At 39.5% G+C, this 17,348-nt stretch overlaps 1 protein-coding gene across 1 annotated transcript in view; it reads left to right on the top strand.

The window, feature by feature from the left end:
- The window catches only part of NAALADL2 (N-acetylated alpha-linked acidic dipeptidase like 2), a 517,216-nt gene that overhangs the window by 124,112 nt on the left and 375,756 nt on the right, over positions 1-17,348 (top strand). The window contains exon 3 of the mRNA XM_077827191.1: positions 13,787-13,906. Coding sequence (XP_077683317.1) covers positions 13,787-13,906 — 120 coding nt within the window. The remainder of the gene's footprint in view (positions 1-13,786; positions 13,907-17,348) is intronic.

Raw genomic sequence — 17,348 nt, 5'->3', positions numbered from 1 at the left:
TGATCTGACTTTTTGCCACTTCTGTATAATGAAGGTACTATCTGATTCTCCAGACCACACTTTGTGTGTTTTTTGTAAGGGGACAAAGCTGCTTTCCAGAATTTTTAGTGACTGAAAAATACAAATATCTGTGTGATTAAACATCAAATGAAACTATGTTCTTCTCACGTTAAAATCTTATTTGATTATTGATTTGGTTGATAATTTATATAATATTAAATAAATGTTTGCAAAAAATATCTGTAACATAAACACTTGAATCCACTTTCAAAAAAATGGTTTCTGTTTTTCATCCAGTATTCTTTTTAATGCTTTTTAAAACATTGCCTTAGTGCTTTTAAAACCATTTTCTAATGTTTTCACACACCCTTTTTCCTAAAGAAATGATTTGGTCCTATACTTTGTGTAATGATTTAAAGCAAGTAAATTCACATTAAATGTGAAAGTTGTCATTTCAGTTTTCAGAACTACCCTTTTGCTCATCTAGATTGATTAAAGCTGCTTTAACTTGCAGATTTATGTTTGCAGTGCTACATATTCATGCATCTCCCTGTCTGATTATATTCACGTGCATCATGTTTGGCCAGCCAATTCATGTACGCAGTTTTCTAAATAGGCTTGGCAGAATTGGATTTTTATAAATTTCAGTAGATAATATCAGTGTTTATTTTTAAGTTTTTACATTTTTTATCTATTTAAATTTTCACAGTCGCAGGAAACTGTGGGGTCAGACAATAATGTCTGTGGGGGCAGGGTCAGACAATAATTATTTGACAGTAGACAGATTCAAAAAGGTAAAACTTTCTAACTATTAAAACACAAATTGTATATTTTGACATGCAATGTTGACAAAGTAAATATCCACACATCAACTCTAATAAAAGTGGAAAACTAGGTAGAACTAATGGAAACTAGGTCAAATTACAGAGGATGATTATAAAAATAACAACACAATTGCTGAAGGATAAAAGTAGAAAGGCCAAAGCACACAATGAGATTAAACTAGCTAGGGACATAAAGGGTAACAAGAAAACATGTTGGCAAATACTTAGGAGCAAGAGGAAGACCAAAGACAGGCAAAAGCCATTACTCAATGAGGAGGGAAAGAAAATAATAGAAAATGCAGCCATTGCAAAACTGTTAAATGCGTTCTTTGCTTTAATTTTCACTAAAAAGGTTAGCAGTGATAATATCACTGACACAGCAAGCATCAGTCTGCATGGTGTAGGATCTGAGGCTAAAATAGGGAAAGGACAAATTAAGAGTTAGGTTTGTGCTGTAGACATACCCTAAAGGCCTTGTCTACGCAGCCACTTTACAGCACTGCAACTTTCTCGCTTAGGGGTGTGAAAAAACACACCCCCCCCCCCCCGAGCGCTGCAAGTTTCAGCACTGTAAAATGGCAGTGTCGACCATGTGCCAGTGGCTTCCAGTGCTGGGAGCTACTCCCCGCATGGGGGTGTTTTTTTTACAGTGCTGGGAGAGCTCTCTCCCAGTGCTGGTGCCGTGACTACACAGCCATGTTAAAGTGCTACCGCGACAGCGCTTTTAATGTTGCTAGTGAAGACATACCCTTAGTCGACCTTTATTAGGTCAGTAATTACTGAGGTGGTGCATGTCCACACTACCCTCCTTGAGTCAGTGGTGTGTGTCCTCCCCAGGAGTGCTTCCACTGACCTAAGAAGGGCACTGTGGGAGCTGAGAGCCTGGTCTCAGCTCTGCTGGCAGTTCCCTGTTAGGAGCCTGGCTGCCTCACAAGCTCACGGCCTTTGGACAGGCTGCTCCCCACTGGAAGTGGGGGGAAGCCACCTGGGGCTTCTCTCCTACCCATTCCCCTTTGAGAGCCGGGAGAAACCGCACAAGCCTTTTCCCCTACCCATTGCCTGCTGGGAACCAAGGGAAGTTGCCCAGGCCTTCTCGCCACTGGGGAGCAGAGTCTAGCCACTCTGATTTCTCACCTTACCCCTGCAATGCCTCTCTGCCATGTACATTGGCCAAACCAGACAGTCTCTACATAAAAGAATGAACTCAGACATCAGGAATGGTAATATATAAAAGCCAGTAGGAGAATACTTCAGTCTCCCTGGACATTCAATAATAGATTTAAAAGTAGTCACCCTACAACAAAAAAACTTCAAAAACAGACTTCAAAGAGAAACTGCAGAGCTACAATTCATTTGCAAACTTACTACCATTAATTTGGGCTTGAATAGGGACTGGGAGTGGCTGGCTCACTACAAAAGCAATTTTCCCTCTCTTGGTATTGATACCTCCTCATCAATTATTGGGAGTCGACCACATCCACCCTGATTGAATTGGCCTTGTCATCACTGGTTCACCACTTGTAAGGTAACTCCCTTCTCTTTATGTGCCAGTATATTTGTTTGTATCTGTAATTTTCACTCCATGCATCTGAAGAAGTGGTTTTTACCCATGAAAGTTTATGCCCAAATAAATCTGTCAGTCTTTAAGGTGCCACCGGACTCCTCGTTGTTTTCTTGAAATAGTAGGTGATCTCTTCCTTTACACGTATGTGTAGCTATATCTTTACAGATGCATATTATCTTTCTATCTATACACATACTCACACGTATATAACTATATATAATACAGTGTCAATGTGTATGCATACACGTACTTATACTTATGTGTGTGTGTAGAGTTGGTTGGAAAATGGAACGAAAGTTCTAAAATATTTAAATTGAGAGACATGTAAATGACCTTATTATGCTGAAATGTTCTGATAATATTGAAACATTATAATATAATAGTAAATATTATATGTAAATATAATATACACAATATAGAAGTAAAAATAAAAATAAGAAAGTTGACACAAAATGCTGTGAATTATTTCAAAACTTTTCAGTCAAATTTCATTGAAATTAAGTTGCCAGGAAACATTTCAATATTGCCGAAACATCATTTTCCCATGGAAAACTGCTCTGTTGAAATGTTTTCAACCAGCTCAAATTCATGCCTATATAACTACATACATTATACACCCCATCCTCAAACAATATATTATATTTATTTGTAAGGAAGTTGCAACACCTGAAGAGAACATTTTTCTCTTATGTGTTTATGAGATGGACTTTTGTGGGTTTTTCCTTTCGTTTTGATTAATTTATAGTGGCCATAAGTTCTAGTTTAACCTGTGTAATTGAGGGCCTTTTGCATTATATAAATAATTATTCCCGTATCAAGACAGGTGGTAACTTTAGGTTATTATTTCTGCTTAGGAAAGCATTATCACTGGCAATATATCAGTCCAGTAAATTGTTATAAGGAGAGAGATGCAAATTACAATGGGCCAACAGAGCAAAAAAATAATTCAAGAGGTTAGAAGTTTATGTCAGACTAGTGAACTTTGGGAGATGGCTGATAATCAGACATTTCTTAGCAGAGTTTAAAGTCTTTAAAATGAAAATTGCTGATGATGTGTTTAAGTCTGAAAATTCCCCATATTCTTCAATGATTTATAACAAAGACAAAGTTGTTTGTTTGAGAGACCCATTTATGTGTAAAAATTAAAGGTAATTACCCGAATGTAAATTCATCAGAGGTAGAAATGTCTGGTTTTAGCTTAAACAAAAAGCCAGAATTTGTATATTATATCTGTTTAGAAAAGATAGGGAAACAATGTTTTCCTCATTTTAAACTCAATTGTATTTTGTGTGTTCAAAAGTTTGAAACAAATATTAAGTTTGCCGTCAGCTAAGAAACTGTAGAAGAAAAGGACTGGGGACAGAGGAGCAGAGAGAAAAGAATAATAAATAAGTAGGATGAAAATATGAAGCATACAACAGAAAGAATAAAAAACAGATATCCAAAGATTACTGGGGGGAGTGCTCACTTATGTAGGTTTAGATATTGTGGCAGTCGTGCATCCCTAGTACATAGCACAGTTTCTTCCTCTTGGCTAGAAATATGTTTTGATTTTAATTCAGTAACCCTTGGAATTAAAAAAAAGAAAAAGAAAACTAGTATAAATGTGAAAAATATTCACAGTGTCATTCTAAAAATTGGGAACAAGGAAAAACCTTGAACTTCGGGAGATTTTCCCTCAATAGAATACTAAATGGCATGTAACTGATTAAAGATGTTTTCAAGGAGGTCAAAATATTATACAGATATGTAAGTTCAACCTACTGTGAAGGCCAAGTTCACTACCAAAACTTTCAGCTCCGGGAAATGCAACGTTGTTTTTGTCTTCCATAAAGCATTGGACTGTCTGTGCCTGAGCAGATTACTGATTTTAGGTGGGATGCAATGCTGTGTGCAGTTTTATATCTATTTTGGGTGTGAAAAATCCCTTTCTACTCTAAACAGACATAATGGGCCAGATTCTTATACTCTTAGTCACATTCAGGAGAACCTTTTTCTACAAGAAGGTCCATTGAAGTCAATGAGACTACTCACTGAGTGAGATACTAATAACCTTGAAATAGCAGTGTAACCTGGTCCTATAAATCTTTTGTAGGATGTGCAATTATTCACAGATAGGAATAACGAGTATTTTAATGAACTCACAGACTAGGGGACAAATTACTTCATGAAGCAGGACACCATATCTATTCATACTGGCTTGCAAAACATAAGTATGTATAAATAAATTGATGAAGACTATAATACAGAGTTTTCAGTGTGATAGAACCTAGGGCTGCCCTACTTGTTTCGTAAGGAGCAATAAGATGTCATAGCTATGACTGCTGCAATACAACCACAAGATAACAGAACCAAAAACCCTGGGATCCAAATACACCTAGACTTTGTAGTTCTGGTCCATCTTCAAGACATGTAAAGAGGAGCTGATAGAAGAGAAAGTCCTGGGTAGTTAGAAGTTGGAGGTTAAGTGGAGAGAGAGCAACCATATCTGATCCAGAGGGTAGCGATTGTTTTGCCTTAAAAAAAATCACCCTAACTCTGATCATTTTGAAGAATATGCTGAGACATTTTTATGGTTGTTGGATGTTCAACTACTGATTAAGGCTCCCAAGTCTATAATTTCCTGTAAATTTTCTAAAGGTTTCAGGACCTTTCTGCTACTAATGGCCTGAATCAAGTCTCATGCTGATTTTACATAAGTGCAACTCCACTGACACTAAGGTATCATGAAAGACGATATCATCATGGCATTGCCAAAAAAGGGTGATCTTACTCATTGCACAAACTATAGAGGTATTGTTCTACTACCAATCCTGGACAAAGTATTGGCTACCATCATGCTTAATAGAATAAAGAAGGCAGTGGATAAAATGGTATTAGAAGAACAAGGTGGGTTCCGTCCAGGTAGATTATGTTGTCAACAAATATTCACTCTTTGCCAGATCACTGAAAAATCTACTGATTGGCAAAAACTTTATTGACTTTAAGAAAGTCAGAGAGACAGAGAATCCATGAAATATTGCTAGAAGGTATGGGATAACAGATAAATTGATCATCATCATAAGGAGTTTATGTGATAGAAAAAGATGCACAGTGAGGTCAGGTACAGGCCAGGGTGTGTTATCAACAATCTTCTTTGCATTAGCAATAGTCTGAGTGAAGGGATAAGTGGTGTAAAATGGTTAGCGGAGAGTTATGTGACCTTGACTTTGCCAACAACATTGCTTTACTAAGTATGACTTGGAACAGAACGAGTGGCCTTACTTCAGAGGTAGAACAGTAAGCAGCAAAAATTCGACTGAAAATAAATGCATAGAAGACAAAAAGAGGAAAGTGGCCAAAAGATACAAAAGTGTACGTGGATGGAAAAGAAATCAACGAGGTAGAAGAGTTCTATCTGGGGAGTCTGAGATTTGAAGGTGTTTGTGATAAAGATATTCATACAAGATTAGGAAAAGCAAACTACTTTTGGAATGATGAACAACATCTGGTGAAAGAGGTCTCCACGCCAAATTGAAGGTAAGATTATACTATCTGATTGTACAGAGCAGAAGCTTGGCCGCTGAAAGTGGCTAACAAAAAAAAAATGTGGAGGGTGCCTATCACAGATAGCAGAGGAAGATATCACACGTTTCATGGAACGACAGAATAACAAAATGGGAATAAGGGAGCTGACAAAGCAGGACACGATAGAAAATATCATCAAAGAAAGACGGCTCAAGTAGTTGGGACATGTGCACCGTATGGAAGATAGGAGACATGCTAAACAAGCACTGAATTTGGTACCCAAGAGAGGAAAGAGAAAATAAGGAAGTCCAAGGAAGAACTGGCAGAAGACAGTGACAGAGGATATTGAATGTGCTGGGCAGAAATACCACAACTAGAGAGCAACTGTAATCAGTACAGGAACTGGACTGCCCAGTGTGTCAGCAGCACAGGAGGAACTAAGGTCGAAATAACTCCATTATCTTCACTAGGGTGACGCCTCATTCATACCAGTGTAAGTAAGATCAGAATCAGGCCCAGGTTAGTATTAGTATTTACCCTTGGCAAATGTTCCCTTATAAATGAAACTGAAAACTTTGACTTTTATCACTACGCTTTAAACTGGGGACTTTGATAAAGGGATCTCTCTCTGCAATGATCTGAAGTTTATCTGAAAGTGTATCAAGCCCTTCCAGATGACCCACAAATAGATGAAAGGATAGCTATGAAAGATACCAGATGTAATACCTTATTATTTGCGGACTGGACACAGCATGTGAGGTCATAGAGTTCCTATTGTGAATTGCTTATGAACTAAATAGACAATGCAAAACTCCCCAGAAGACTCAGGCGGTAGTCTGTCTTGGAACATTTATAAGCATAGTGAGTTTGGTGTGTGTGTGTGTGTGGGGGGGCAGTTAGTGTTTTTGTGCTTCGAGGGGGAGGAAATAAGTTTAGAAGAACAACTTTTTTATTATTGTTTTTTAAATCAGGCATGGGTCAATGAAAATATGGTTGGATTTATTTTCCAGCAGAAACAAGAAACAATAACCTATCTTTGGGGAAAAAAATCCTTCATCATGTATCCTCTCCTCCTTTTCTCTGACACTGTTTGCATCATGTGCCTGTTTTTGCTCCAACTTAAAGAGGGAGACAAGAATCATGCCCACAACATCAAAAGACTTTTCAGTTTCTTTTCAGGACAAGGTAAAAGGCAGGACAAAAAGTTGGAAGGTAGATTTAGAATAGTTAAATCTCCTCAATAACAGATCTAGTGGTGTTTTTTTCTCTATGGCTATAATTCTCCACTATGTCTGAACTGTTTTTGGGTAGTGGATGGTGGCAGCTGGAGAGGCCATAGGCAGTCAGTTCCAGCTCTCTCATCCTCCGTCTTTGTTTATGAAAATCAATAAAAATAATTACGTTTTTCCCCCAAGGACAAAATTCTTCCCTCATAAAAACTCTACTGGAGTCAATGAGTATAGCAGAGTTACACCAAACACACTTATAACGCCCAATGTTCATCTGTGTACTACCAAATGTATATGGTTTTGTTACTAACTCTCTTGATTAGTAATTTCCTTAGTAGTAGTTGTCTTTTTGTCGTATGGTTTTACATAATGTATGTTTCTTTTCAGCACTTTGTAACTTCAGTGCTAGATTTTAGTGCAATGTAGTCATTTGCCTCAGTGAGGTTTTATTACACAAACTTTTAGCAATATCTTTTAAGGGCACCCATTGACTACATATGACATCTTACTTTAGTACTCAGATTTGGTGATTCGGGTTAGTAGACAAGAGCATTTGGTTTATCCAAATCCCCCAAAAGGTGAAATGAGATATCAAAGAAAACTGACAGCAAGAGAACCAGTTGGAAGTTATAGGGAAATGCAGGGGGCATGAATATTCCTAGAATCAAGATACTGACAGAAGCCCTAGATGATCCACTCACATAAGAAGGACCCTTAGTATAATGAACTTTCACAGTTCCTTCAAGTGGAAGAAAAGTAATTAAATTGCCTTTTATAATTAACCATTCCCATGCCTTAACATATATTGTACCCAACAACTGTTCTAAGTTAGGTGGACTACACCCTTATGTCTGGAGGTTTTTCATGAGAATAGTTTATTAACTTGAGCTCTTGATCCTACCTTTAATTTACATTGTAAACTCCTTGCAGCAAAAAGTCATGTATTCCTTAGTATTATATACAGCAGTGAGCACGATCTTGGTACCTAGTAAATAATGTTTTTGTAAGACTTTTCAATCAATTAGTTCTTGGCGAGATCACGTATTTACCTAGAAAAGCACAATAGTGTCTTAGATCAAGATACAGCATTCACCAGGAAGTTAGTTCATAACTTGTGAAGCAAGAACTATGTAAATAGCAAGCTGTGCACACTTATAGTTCTTTTATACAGAGGGAAGTGAGAGGTGAGAATGTCTAATTAAGAATACTTAGGAGGAATGATACAAGAAGAGGCATCTTGAATAGAGGCATCTTAAATTAAAGATAGTTAAGACCTAGGCAGACTGTGAAGAGCTACGAAAGGATCTCTCAAAACTGGGTGACTGGGCGAGAAAATGGCAGATGAAATGTAATGTTGATAAATGCACATTGGAAAGCATAATCCCACTATACATATAAAATGATGGGGTCTAAATTAGCTGTTACCACTCAAGAAAGAGATCTTGGAGTCATTGTGGATAGTTCTCTGAAAACATCCACTCAATGTGCAGCAGCAGTCAAAAAAGTGAACAGAATGCTGGGAATATTTCAGAAAGGGATAGCAAATAGGACAGAAAATATCATGTTGCCTCTATATAAATCCATGGTATGCCCACATCTTGAATACTGTGTGCAGATGTAGTCGCCCTATCTCAAAAAAGATATATTAGAATTGGAAAAGGTTCAGAAAAGGGCAACAAAAATTATTAGGGGTATGGAACGGCTTCAGTATGAGGAGAGATTAATAGATTGAGGTCTATAAAATCATGACTGGTGTAGAGAAAGTAGATAAGGAAGTCAAGTATCAGTGGGTAGCAGTGTTAGTCGGTATCCACAAAAACAACAAGGAGTCCGGTGGCACTTAAAGACTAACAGATTAGTCTTTAGATCTGTTAGTCTTTAAGGTGCCACCGGACTCCTTGTTGTAGATAAGGAAGTGTTGTTTACTACTTCTCATAACCAAAGAACTAGGGGTCACCAAATGAAATTAATAAGCAGCAGGTTTAAAACAAATAAAAGGAAGTATTTCTTCACACAATGCACAGTCAACCTGTGGAACTCCTTGCTAGAGGATTTGTGAAGGCCAAGACCATAACAGGGTTCAAAAAAAGCCAGATAAATTCATGGAGGATAGGTCCATCAATGGCTATTAGGCAGGAATGGTGTCCCTAGCCTCTGTTTGCCAGAAGCTGGGAATGAGCTACGGGATGGATCACTTGATGATTACCTGTTCTGTTCATTCCCTCTGGGGCACCTGGCACTGGCCATTGTCAGAAGACAGGATACTGGGCTAGATGGACCTTTGGTCTGACCCAGTAGGGCCATTCTTATGAATATAAATGAGCACCTCATTTTCACAAAGGCATGTTGTGGAAGCAAATGGATTGACAATTTACCCTATTATATCTTTGTATATGGATTTGTGCCTGGGGAAAATTAAATGTGTTTTTTCTCATCTGAGCGGTGAAAGCTGTGATATTCAGTTTGCTTGAGGATAAGTGGAAAAGGCACATTTCACAAAGGAACTATATCAGAGGCCTCCTCAGAATGAAGCATATATATTTTTATTATAACCTCTCAAACCATTATGGCTTTTGAGACTCCAAGTAATTGTTGTATATAGTATGTATTTTCTAAGGGCACTTTGTGAAAGAAAAATTGGGAGCTATAGAATGATGTAAAATTTTGTGTAAACTTCTATACAGTACATTAGTGAATTCTTTGTTCTCAGTTGTCAGGGGTGGTTTATGCTCATGTTCCTTCTGAGAGATTTTTCAGTTGGGATTATCCGTGTAGGTAAAAACATGAAATATGTTCCACTCTCTTGAAAACCTCTTCAGCTCTGCTTTTGTCATCTCTCTCAAATAACATGTTCACAACACCAATAATGTACTTTAAATTTTATCTGAACTATACCTCCCATTTGTGTTTTTTTAGTAAGCAGTTCTCATGCTCTCTAGATATTAGAAACAACACACTTTAAAAAAATCACCTGTGCAAAGTATAAGGTTTTTCTGCCCTTGCATTTCAAGCAGTTGATTTTTAAAGCTAATGTCTTTTTGTTGCTGAAGCATTTTATTACATTGCATGGCACGTCAAGATCATGGTTTTGGCAGCACACACTATACATGGCATACTTCGGGCACGCGTCTACACTGGCAAAGTTACTGCGCCAGCAGTTACAGTGCCTCTCAGAGAGCGCAGAAGGAAAACTGCTGTTGTGTGTTCACACTGCCAGCTGCCTGCGCAATAGCGTGTTCACACTTGCGGCACTTGCAGTGGTATTTGGAGTGGTGCACTCTGGGCAGCTATCCCACAGAACACCTCTTTCTGTTTTGCCGCTAAGACTTGTGGGAAGGTGGAGGGGGTCATGGGGTATCCTGGGTACAGTCCCAGTGCCCCATGATGCATTGCTTCACATCCCAGCAATCCCTGTGCTTCCATTCACATTTGGGGACATCTTTCAACAGTTTGTGTACTGTGCGCCCTGCCCTGCCTCTTCGGGCTGCAGGAATGGATCCCAAACTGCTGACCAGTGTGCTGTTTGCTCTGATCAAGAGGAGTTGATCTCGCCATGCAAAGTAGCTATGACATGAGATTGCTTGTGGCATTCACAGAGGTGCTGACCACAGTGGAACACTGCTTTTGGGCTCGGGAAACAAGCACTGAGTCGTGGGATCACGTTGTGATGCATGTCTGGGACGACGAGCAGTGGCCGCAGAACGTTTTCATGAGGAAAGCCACATTCCTGGGACTGTGTGATTAGCTCGCCCCAGCCCTGCAGCGCAAGGACACGAGAATGTTAGCTGCCCTGTCTCTGGAGAAGCACGTGGTGATTCCACTGTGGAAGCTGTCTACTCCAGACTGCTACTGATCAGTCGCTAAACAGTTCAGAGTGGGAAAGTTGACCACTGGAGTCGTGTTGATGAAAGTGTGCAGGGCCATTAATTGCAACCTGCTCCGAAAGACCGTGACTCTGGACAACGTGCGTGACATTGAGGATGGCTTTGCACAAATGGGCTTCCCTAACTGCGGAGTGGGGATGGAATGGGAGGGGCACGCATGTTCCAATTCTGGCACCAGACTGCCTAGCCACCGAGTACATTAATCTCAAGGAGTATTTCTCAATGGTTCTCCAGGTGCTTGTAGATCACCGTGGGCATTTCACGCACATTAACAGAGGCTGGTCCGGAAAGGTGCATGACACACACATCTTTCAGAACACTGGCCTGTTCAAGAAGCTGCAAGCAGGGACAGAAGATCACCGTAGGGGAAATTGAAATGCCCATTGTGATCCTGGGAGACCCCGCCTACCCTGTAATGCCATGGCCTATGAAGCCATACATGGGGCAACTTGACAGCAGCAAGGAGTGGTTCAACAGCAGGCTGAGCAAGTGCAGAAAGACTGTTGAATTTGCATTTAGCCATTTAAAAGCCTGCTGGCGATGCCTGTATGGGAAGTTGGACATGGCTGATGACAATATTCCTATGCTTTTAGCTGCATGCTGTACGCTCCATAATATCTGCGAAGGAAAGGGTGAAAGCTTCACTCAGGGCTGGACCGTGGAGGCTTAGCGCCTGGAGGCTGAGTTTGAACAGCCAGAGACCAGGGCTATTAGAGGGGAACAGCACAGGGCCATAAGGATCAGGGATGCCTGGAGGCAGCAATTTGAAGCTGAAAGCCAATAATATTTGCTCCTATGCTCCGGATTGCAGTGCTTGTAATGCTAGGAGGTGACTGGCGCACATGATGCAATAAGGGGGTTTAATATAATTGCATGTTGCTTTGCAGTGCTCCTTTTGCTTTCACTTAATAGCATAAAGATTGCTTTCAAATCAACACAATTCCTTTATTAAAAGACAACAACCAGAGGAGAGAGTCAAATGACAAAAATACATCAGCAGGGAGAAGGATGGGGGAAGGGAAGGTCTCCAGAGGAGGAGAGGTCCTGGGACAGCTACAGATTACTGTATGTCCAGGGATCATACCCAACCTCCTCCTTTGGAGTACAATGCAGTGGGTGCTGTGCTTCAGCAGGGCCAAACTGCAGGGGATGGGTGTTGAGTGCAGTGGGTAGTGGGAGTCCATACTGCTGGACTGTGAGGAGGGAGGAGTGGAATGCTGCGGGTAGAAAGTGGAGCCAGGTGGTTGATAAGAGTGTGTTGGTGGTGTGTTAAGTTAAGTTAAAGTTAAGGTTTTGCAATTGCCCAAAATGTGCTTACTAAGAGGTAAGTCCTTTTTGTACTGTACAGTTCCTCTATGGATTATTTGAATCTTACTTTGATAAATTCTTTTGATTTTATTCAGTTTCCCTGAGGGGCATTTGGTGGTTGTTATTAATTATTATTATTACATTGAAAGAATGTTCTTGTACTGCATTGATTTATAGCTGTTTGTATGATTGATTTCTTGGTAATATATTTCTGTATAGCGGTCACAGTGTATATTCTAATCACTAGTCCTGACAACAACAATATTTGGACAATATTCCAAAATGACAACATAAGGCTGACATTCCTCCATGCTTCGTCTCTGCCCAAAGGTGAATTTTTGTGGAAACACTGAGCACAATCTTCTTGAATTATGAGGGGAGGGAGAAAAGAAATCCTCCAGTATAAAAAGAATTTGTGAGTTATTTTTCCACCTCTCCTAGTGCTTGGGTTTAATAATATTTTGACTTAGATAGCCGTCTGCAAACACTGTTTAGTAAGGCCTCGCAGTGTCCTTATGAAATAGCTCAATAAGGAAGTATAGACTCCACATGGGCTGGGTTACACATACATGGGAAGTCCCCCACAATTTTTTAAAGCCCATTTTTAGTGACAGATTTTCAGAGGTGGTCTTTCAAATACTGTAGAGATAATCTCATCATAAATGCCTGGATGATGGATAGATAATTAGAAACAGGGTTTTTAATGCTGTAGATAGATAGCTCAAGAGCCATATGAACCATATCTCACAAGACAAATGTGGCAGGCTGGGGGGAATTAGGGTGACTAATATAATCATTTTTGCTTAACTGAAGTATTATATGAATCTGTGATTTCACTTCAAAAATGAATTAGCAGATTTCCCAGTTCTGGTTGCATCGGCATAATTCTGTTGATTTTAGATCCTACACCTCCAGTGAGTGTAGAGCATGGAATGTTATATTTACATTAATGAATTTAGATTAAAAGAATTGTTGCCAAATCACGATCATAGGTGAAAATTGTTGGGCTCCTTAAATCACAGCCAATGATTGTGGTGGAAAATTGTGCTGAAAGAAGTATATTTAACAGTCATGTTTAATTCTCAAGCCCTTTGGAGTTTTAAACATGATTGGGAAATACAGATAAGTTAATTATAGAACTTTGATTGAGCACTTTGTTGCTCTTACTGGTAATTTTGTTTTAGTGGCACTAAATTCTTGTTTACACAGTGTGACTGTTCTCACTAAGGGGGTGTAAATTCTAATGCACACTAGCATGTTGCACGCTAAAAGGTCCCTAATGCAGGACGACATTACTCTGCACTAGGGAACTTTCAGTGCACACTAGCAGGGTCCACACAGGCCAGTCAGTTTGCAACATGCTAATATCCAGTAGAATTTACTTCCTTCTTGTACTGACTAAAGCACCATGGACAAGCATTAATGGTAAATGGCAAACAATAGAGCCTTAATTACCTTTTCTCTTTACAGGCAGAAGTCATTGATGTGCAGTATGGGACTGTAGAAGATTTAGTCCTGATTCAAGTCATGACAAATGTGACCAATAAAATCGCACTTCTGAAGCTAGGACAATCACCTTTACTCTATAAGGTTAGTTACATGTCTGGTGTACTTTATCTAAGTAATTTCTTTTGTTGTTCATTTCCAGATACTAAAATGGGGCCTTGTGTTGCCATCTCTCAGCAGGCCAGTATTTGTTGGCATTTAATAGACTCCTTAACTCTTTCCTGCAAGTGTCTGCAGTGTTTGCTTAGTTCCAGTTTTGATATGTCAACTGTTTTATTGAATTGTATAATACAGTATCAGAGGCTGCCTGTTGATAGTGTCATATTTTCCCTTGTTGGTGTAAATCTTACAGCGAGGGAAGGAATCTGTAGGCGAGAGAGGGAACGAGTCCAAGAAAAGAAGCGGCTGAGAGCAGGGGTAGCTGGAGCCTCGTCTGTCTAAAATTTGCATGTCATCTTAAACTGAAATCTCTGACTCAGGCATCATATCTAGTACTTGGACTGCTGGAGACTTAAACATGCCCTGAGGTGAAGCTGAGTGCAGTCTGTGCCTGCTTAACGTCAGGCTTTTGAAGATCTTCCCAAGCCGACTGGGCTGCCTTCAAAATCCAGTGCTTCTTAACTTGCTATGACTGTGCTCTACAGACACTGAAATTGTGAAGTGATCCTCAATAAAAATACAGCACAGGAGGAATAAACAGATGGGGCCTATCAGGCAGGCTGCAAATAAGACAGTTCTTGGTCTTGACTATGGTTTGCTTTAACCTGGTTTAACTGTATATACTATACATACCCAAGCTGGCTCAGTGTCAATGCTGCCATTGGCTTCTTAGCTTTGCTCCCCATTCTTACTACCTCTGAGGGAGGGAAGAACTGTAGAGAGGAAAACATCATTCACTTTTATGGAGTTTTCTGCCATAAAATGTGTGAGGGCATGCTGCCTAAAGCATCTGTACTTTAGCTCGCCGCTTCCACTGCAGGCCAGCCACATCCTCTGATACAGCGGACAACGAGAAAGACATTTTAAAGAGACATACAAAAGGCCGACTGCCAGCTCAAAATGAGCGTATTGTGTAGTTTCTGTTCCCTTCCTTCCTTGCTGTGTGTGTGTGTGTGTGTTTGCTCCCTTCCATCTCTGATATTTGTGGAGAGCACAGAGATTAAACACGTTTGTCCATTTTCATCTGAGACTTGACAGATCCAAATATTATATAAAAATTGGGTTATATTTTTTGATGTAAAAACCCCTATTTTTTATTGTGAATATTTTATAAATAAGAATTACACTAGTTTGGTATTTCGAAAGAGTCTGCTGGCTCAGTAAATAATTAAACAAGACACTTCATGCCCAATTCACAGAAGCAATTATAAAAGACCAGTATCTCCAGATTTTATAATTAAAGAATCCGGAGCTGCTCCGCTGGCCACAGAAATCACAGAGAAGACCAGGACACTGGTTCATAAAATAGCTGCTTAATATTTTTTTAATAGAAACAGTCTTTGTCTCAATGAAAATGCCATTTTCAACTGAATAATTTCGGTTATTTATTTAAATTATTTCGAGCCAATCTAATTACATACATGAAAGGTCAGTAATCATTGTCAGAATTTGACATGTGCAGCAGCCTCGCGCATAGATCTTATGCTGCATTTCTTTTTAAATGCCAGTAACAATGAAATCACAATCAGGGTTTGTTTAGTACAGTCTTGAATAAGAGGGAAAGTCTGCAGTACAAAAAGGGCAATACCGTTATGTACATCACCCACAAAGAGGATTTGTTAAGGTTTAAGGTTCTGATCCTGCTAACACGTATATGTTCTGGACTTTAAGCTTGTCAGGAAGTCCTACGGAAGTCTAAAATACCACCTTTTCCTTCTGCCAGGGAACTAAAGCCAATATGTGGGAAGATTTGCCCTCTTTTATTATTTCTTCTTTCAGGTCCCAAGCCCTCATTTTTAGGACACAGATTGAGACGAGTCTTGCTCGGCTTTGAAGTAATTGTATTCTTTGTTAAAGTAGTGGAAAAATATATGAAAGATTAATCTTTGGTATGGAATATTTCTAAATGAAAAGACATATTGGACAACCCACTCTTATTGTGCTACTGGGGTGAAATCCTGGCCCCTTAAAATCCCTGGCAAAATTCCCATTCATGGATCAATGGGATTCCCATTTTTTTAAACTGTTCTCCATTCTGTTTGTGTTTTTGTACTTACTGAGTCTTCCATTTCTGTTTTCCAGACCCAACCCTCCTTCTTGCCTGTTTTTCCTTCTCTTTCTTCCACGTACTTTGTTTTACAGCATGTTAACACAGAAAGTCGATTCCAAGCAGAGCTGTAATTATAATTTCTTATTTCATGTTTTTTATCCTAAATTTTGTATTTAGCTCACATTTTCCCTATTTAATGAACTTTGATCTCTCATGATTATATTAAAATGATTGTATTTATATTACAGTATATAATACTGTAATTGTGACCAAAGGTCCCAATCAAGAGTGGGGTGTTTCCGTGGCAGGTATATGCAGAGAGACATCATCCTTGTCCTGTAGTTTACAGTTGTGCCCTTATTTTTCTAGTTCCCTCCCTCCCTTTACTTTGGCAATCTTTTTGTCTCTGTATCTCTTTATTGCAATCTCCTCTATCTTTTCTCTGTCCTTCATATTTCCCCTCCCCCCCATATTTTTTTTTACCTCCCCTCTCTTTCTCTCCTTACTGAGTCCACTGGAGAAAGTCCAAAAGACAACAATACATTTTTACTACTAGCAAAGCTAAGCCTGAGTTCACAAGAAGCACATTTCCTTGGTTTTATAGATCATACTCAGCAAAAAGAAACTTGTGTAAGCGGAAAACAGTTGTTCATCCAAATATGTACCAGGTGACAATTTATATAGAACTTGTAAAATATGGATATAGATCTGGATTTTTGAAGCCTTCAGAGTTCTGGGTCTTTGGATATGCAGTTTTCGTTCCTCCCATGGCATTGATTTGTGCAGTTCTGGCCAACCACAAAATTCACATCCAAATCCAGATTGATAATCCCACAAAAAATCCAAGTGTTACTCCTCTTCAGAGTTTGTGTGGTCTATTATAGAGATTTATCAGGCTGCAAAATTTGCATCTGGGATCAAATTCTAAACCCTTTTGGGGGTGTTTGGATAGAGTGTTCTGGCTTAATCCCATTTTTAGTATTTTATATGGGTCTACTGAAGACAGTTTATGGGATGGGGAGCCTGGGGCAGAACGAGAAAGGAAAGAACTATGAAACTAACCTAGGGCCAGTAACTGGGGATGCTCCTCTCCTGCCCTGGAGTTCCTCACAAGCAGCCATGGACATCTTTTGATTGTCAACACTTCTGTGAGTTTTTATTTCTGTTACCACCACCAAGCGACCATCACATTCTACCCACAATGTCTTTCAATCCTCAGCCCTTCCTCCAGGGAGAGGAAGCAGAAGGAATCTCACCAGCCAGAGACCTAGCTTCCCCTAGGCTCTACTAGCCCCTCTCTTCTGCACTTCCTTCCTG

This window comes from Eretmochelys imbricata, chromosome 9, assembly GCF_965152235.1.
Source record: "Eretmochelys imbricata isolate rEreImb1 chromosome 9, rEreImb1.hap1, whole genome shotgun sequence".
NCBI classification, from domain to species: domain Eukaryota; kingdom Metazoa; phylum Chordata; order Testudines; family Cheloniidae; genus Eretmochelys; species Eretmochelys imbricata.
The sequence above is the reverse complement of the archived record's forward strand: the minus strand, read 5'-3'. Positions and strand labels throughout refer to the sequence as shown.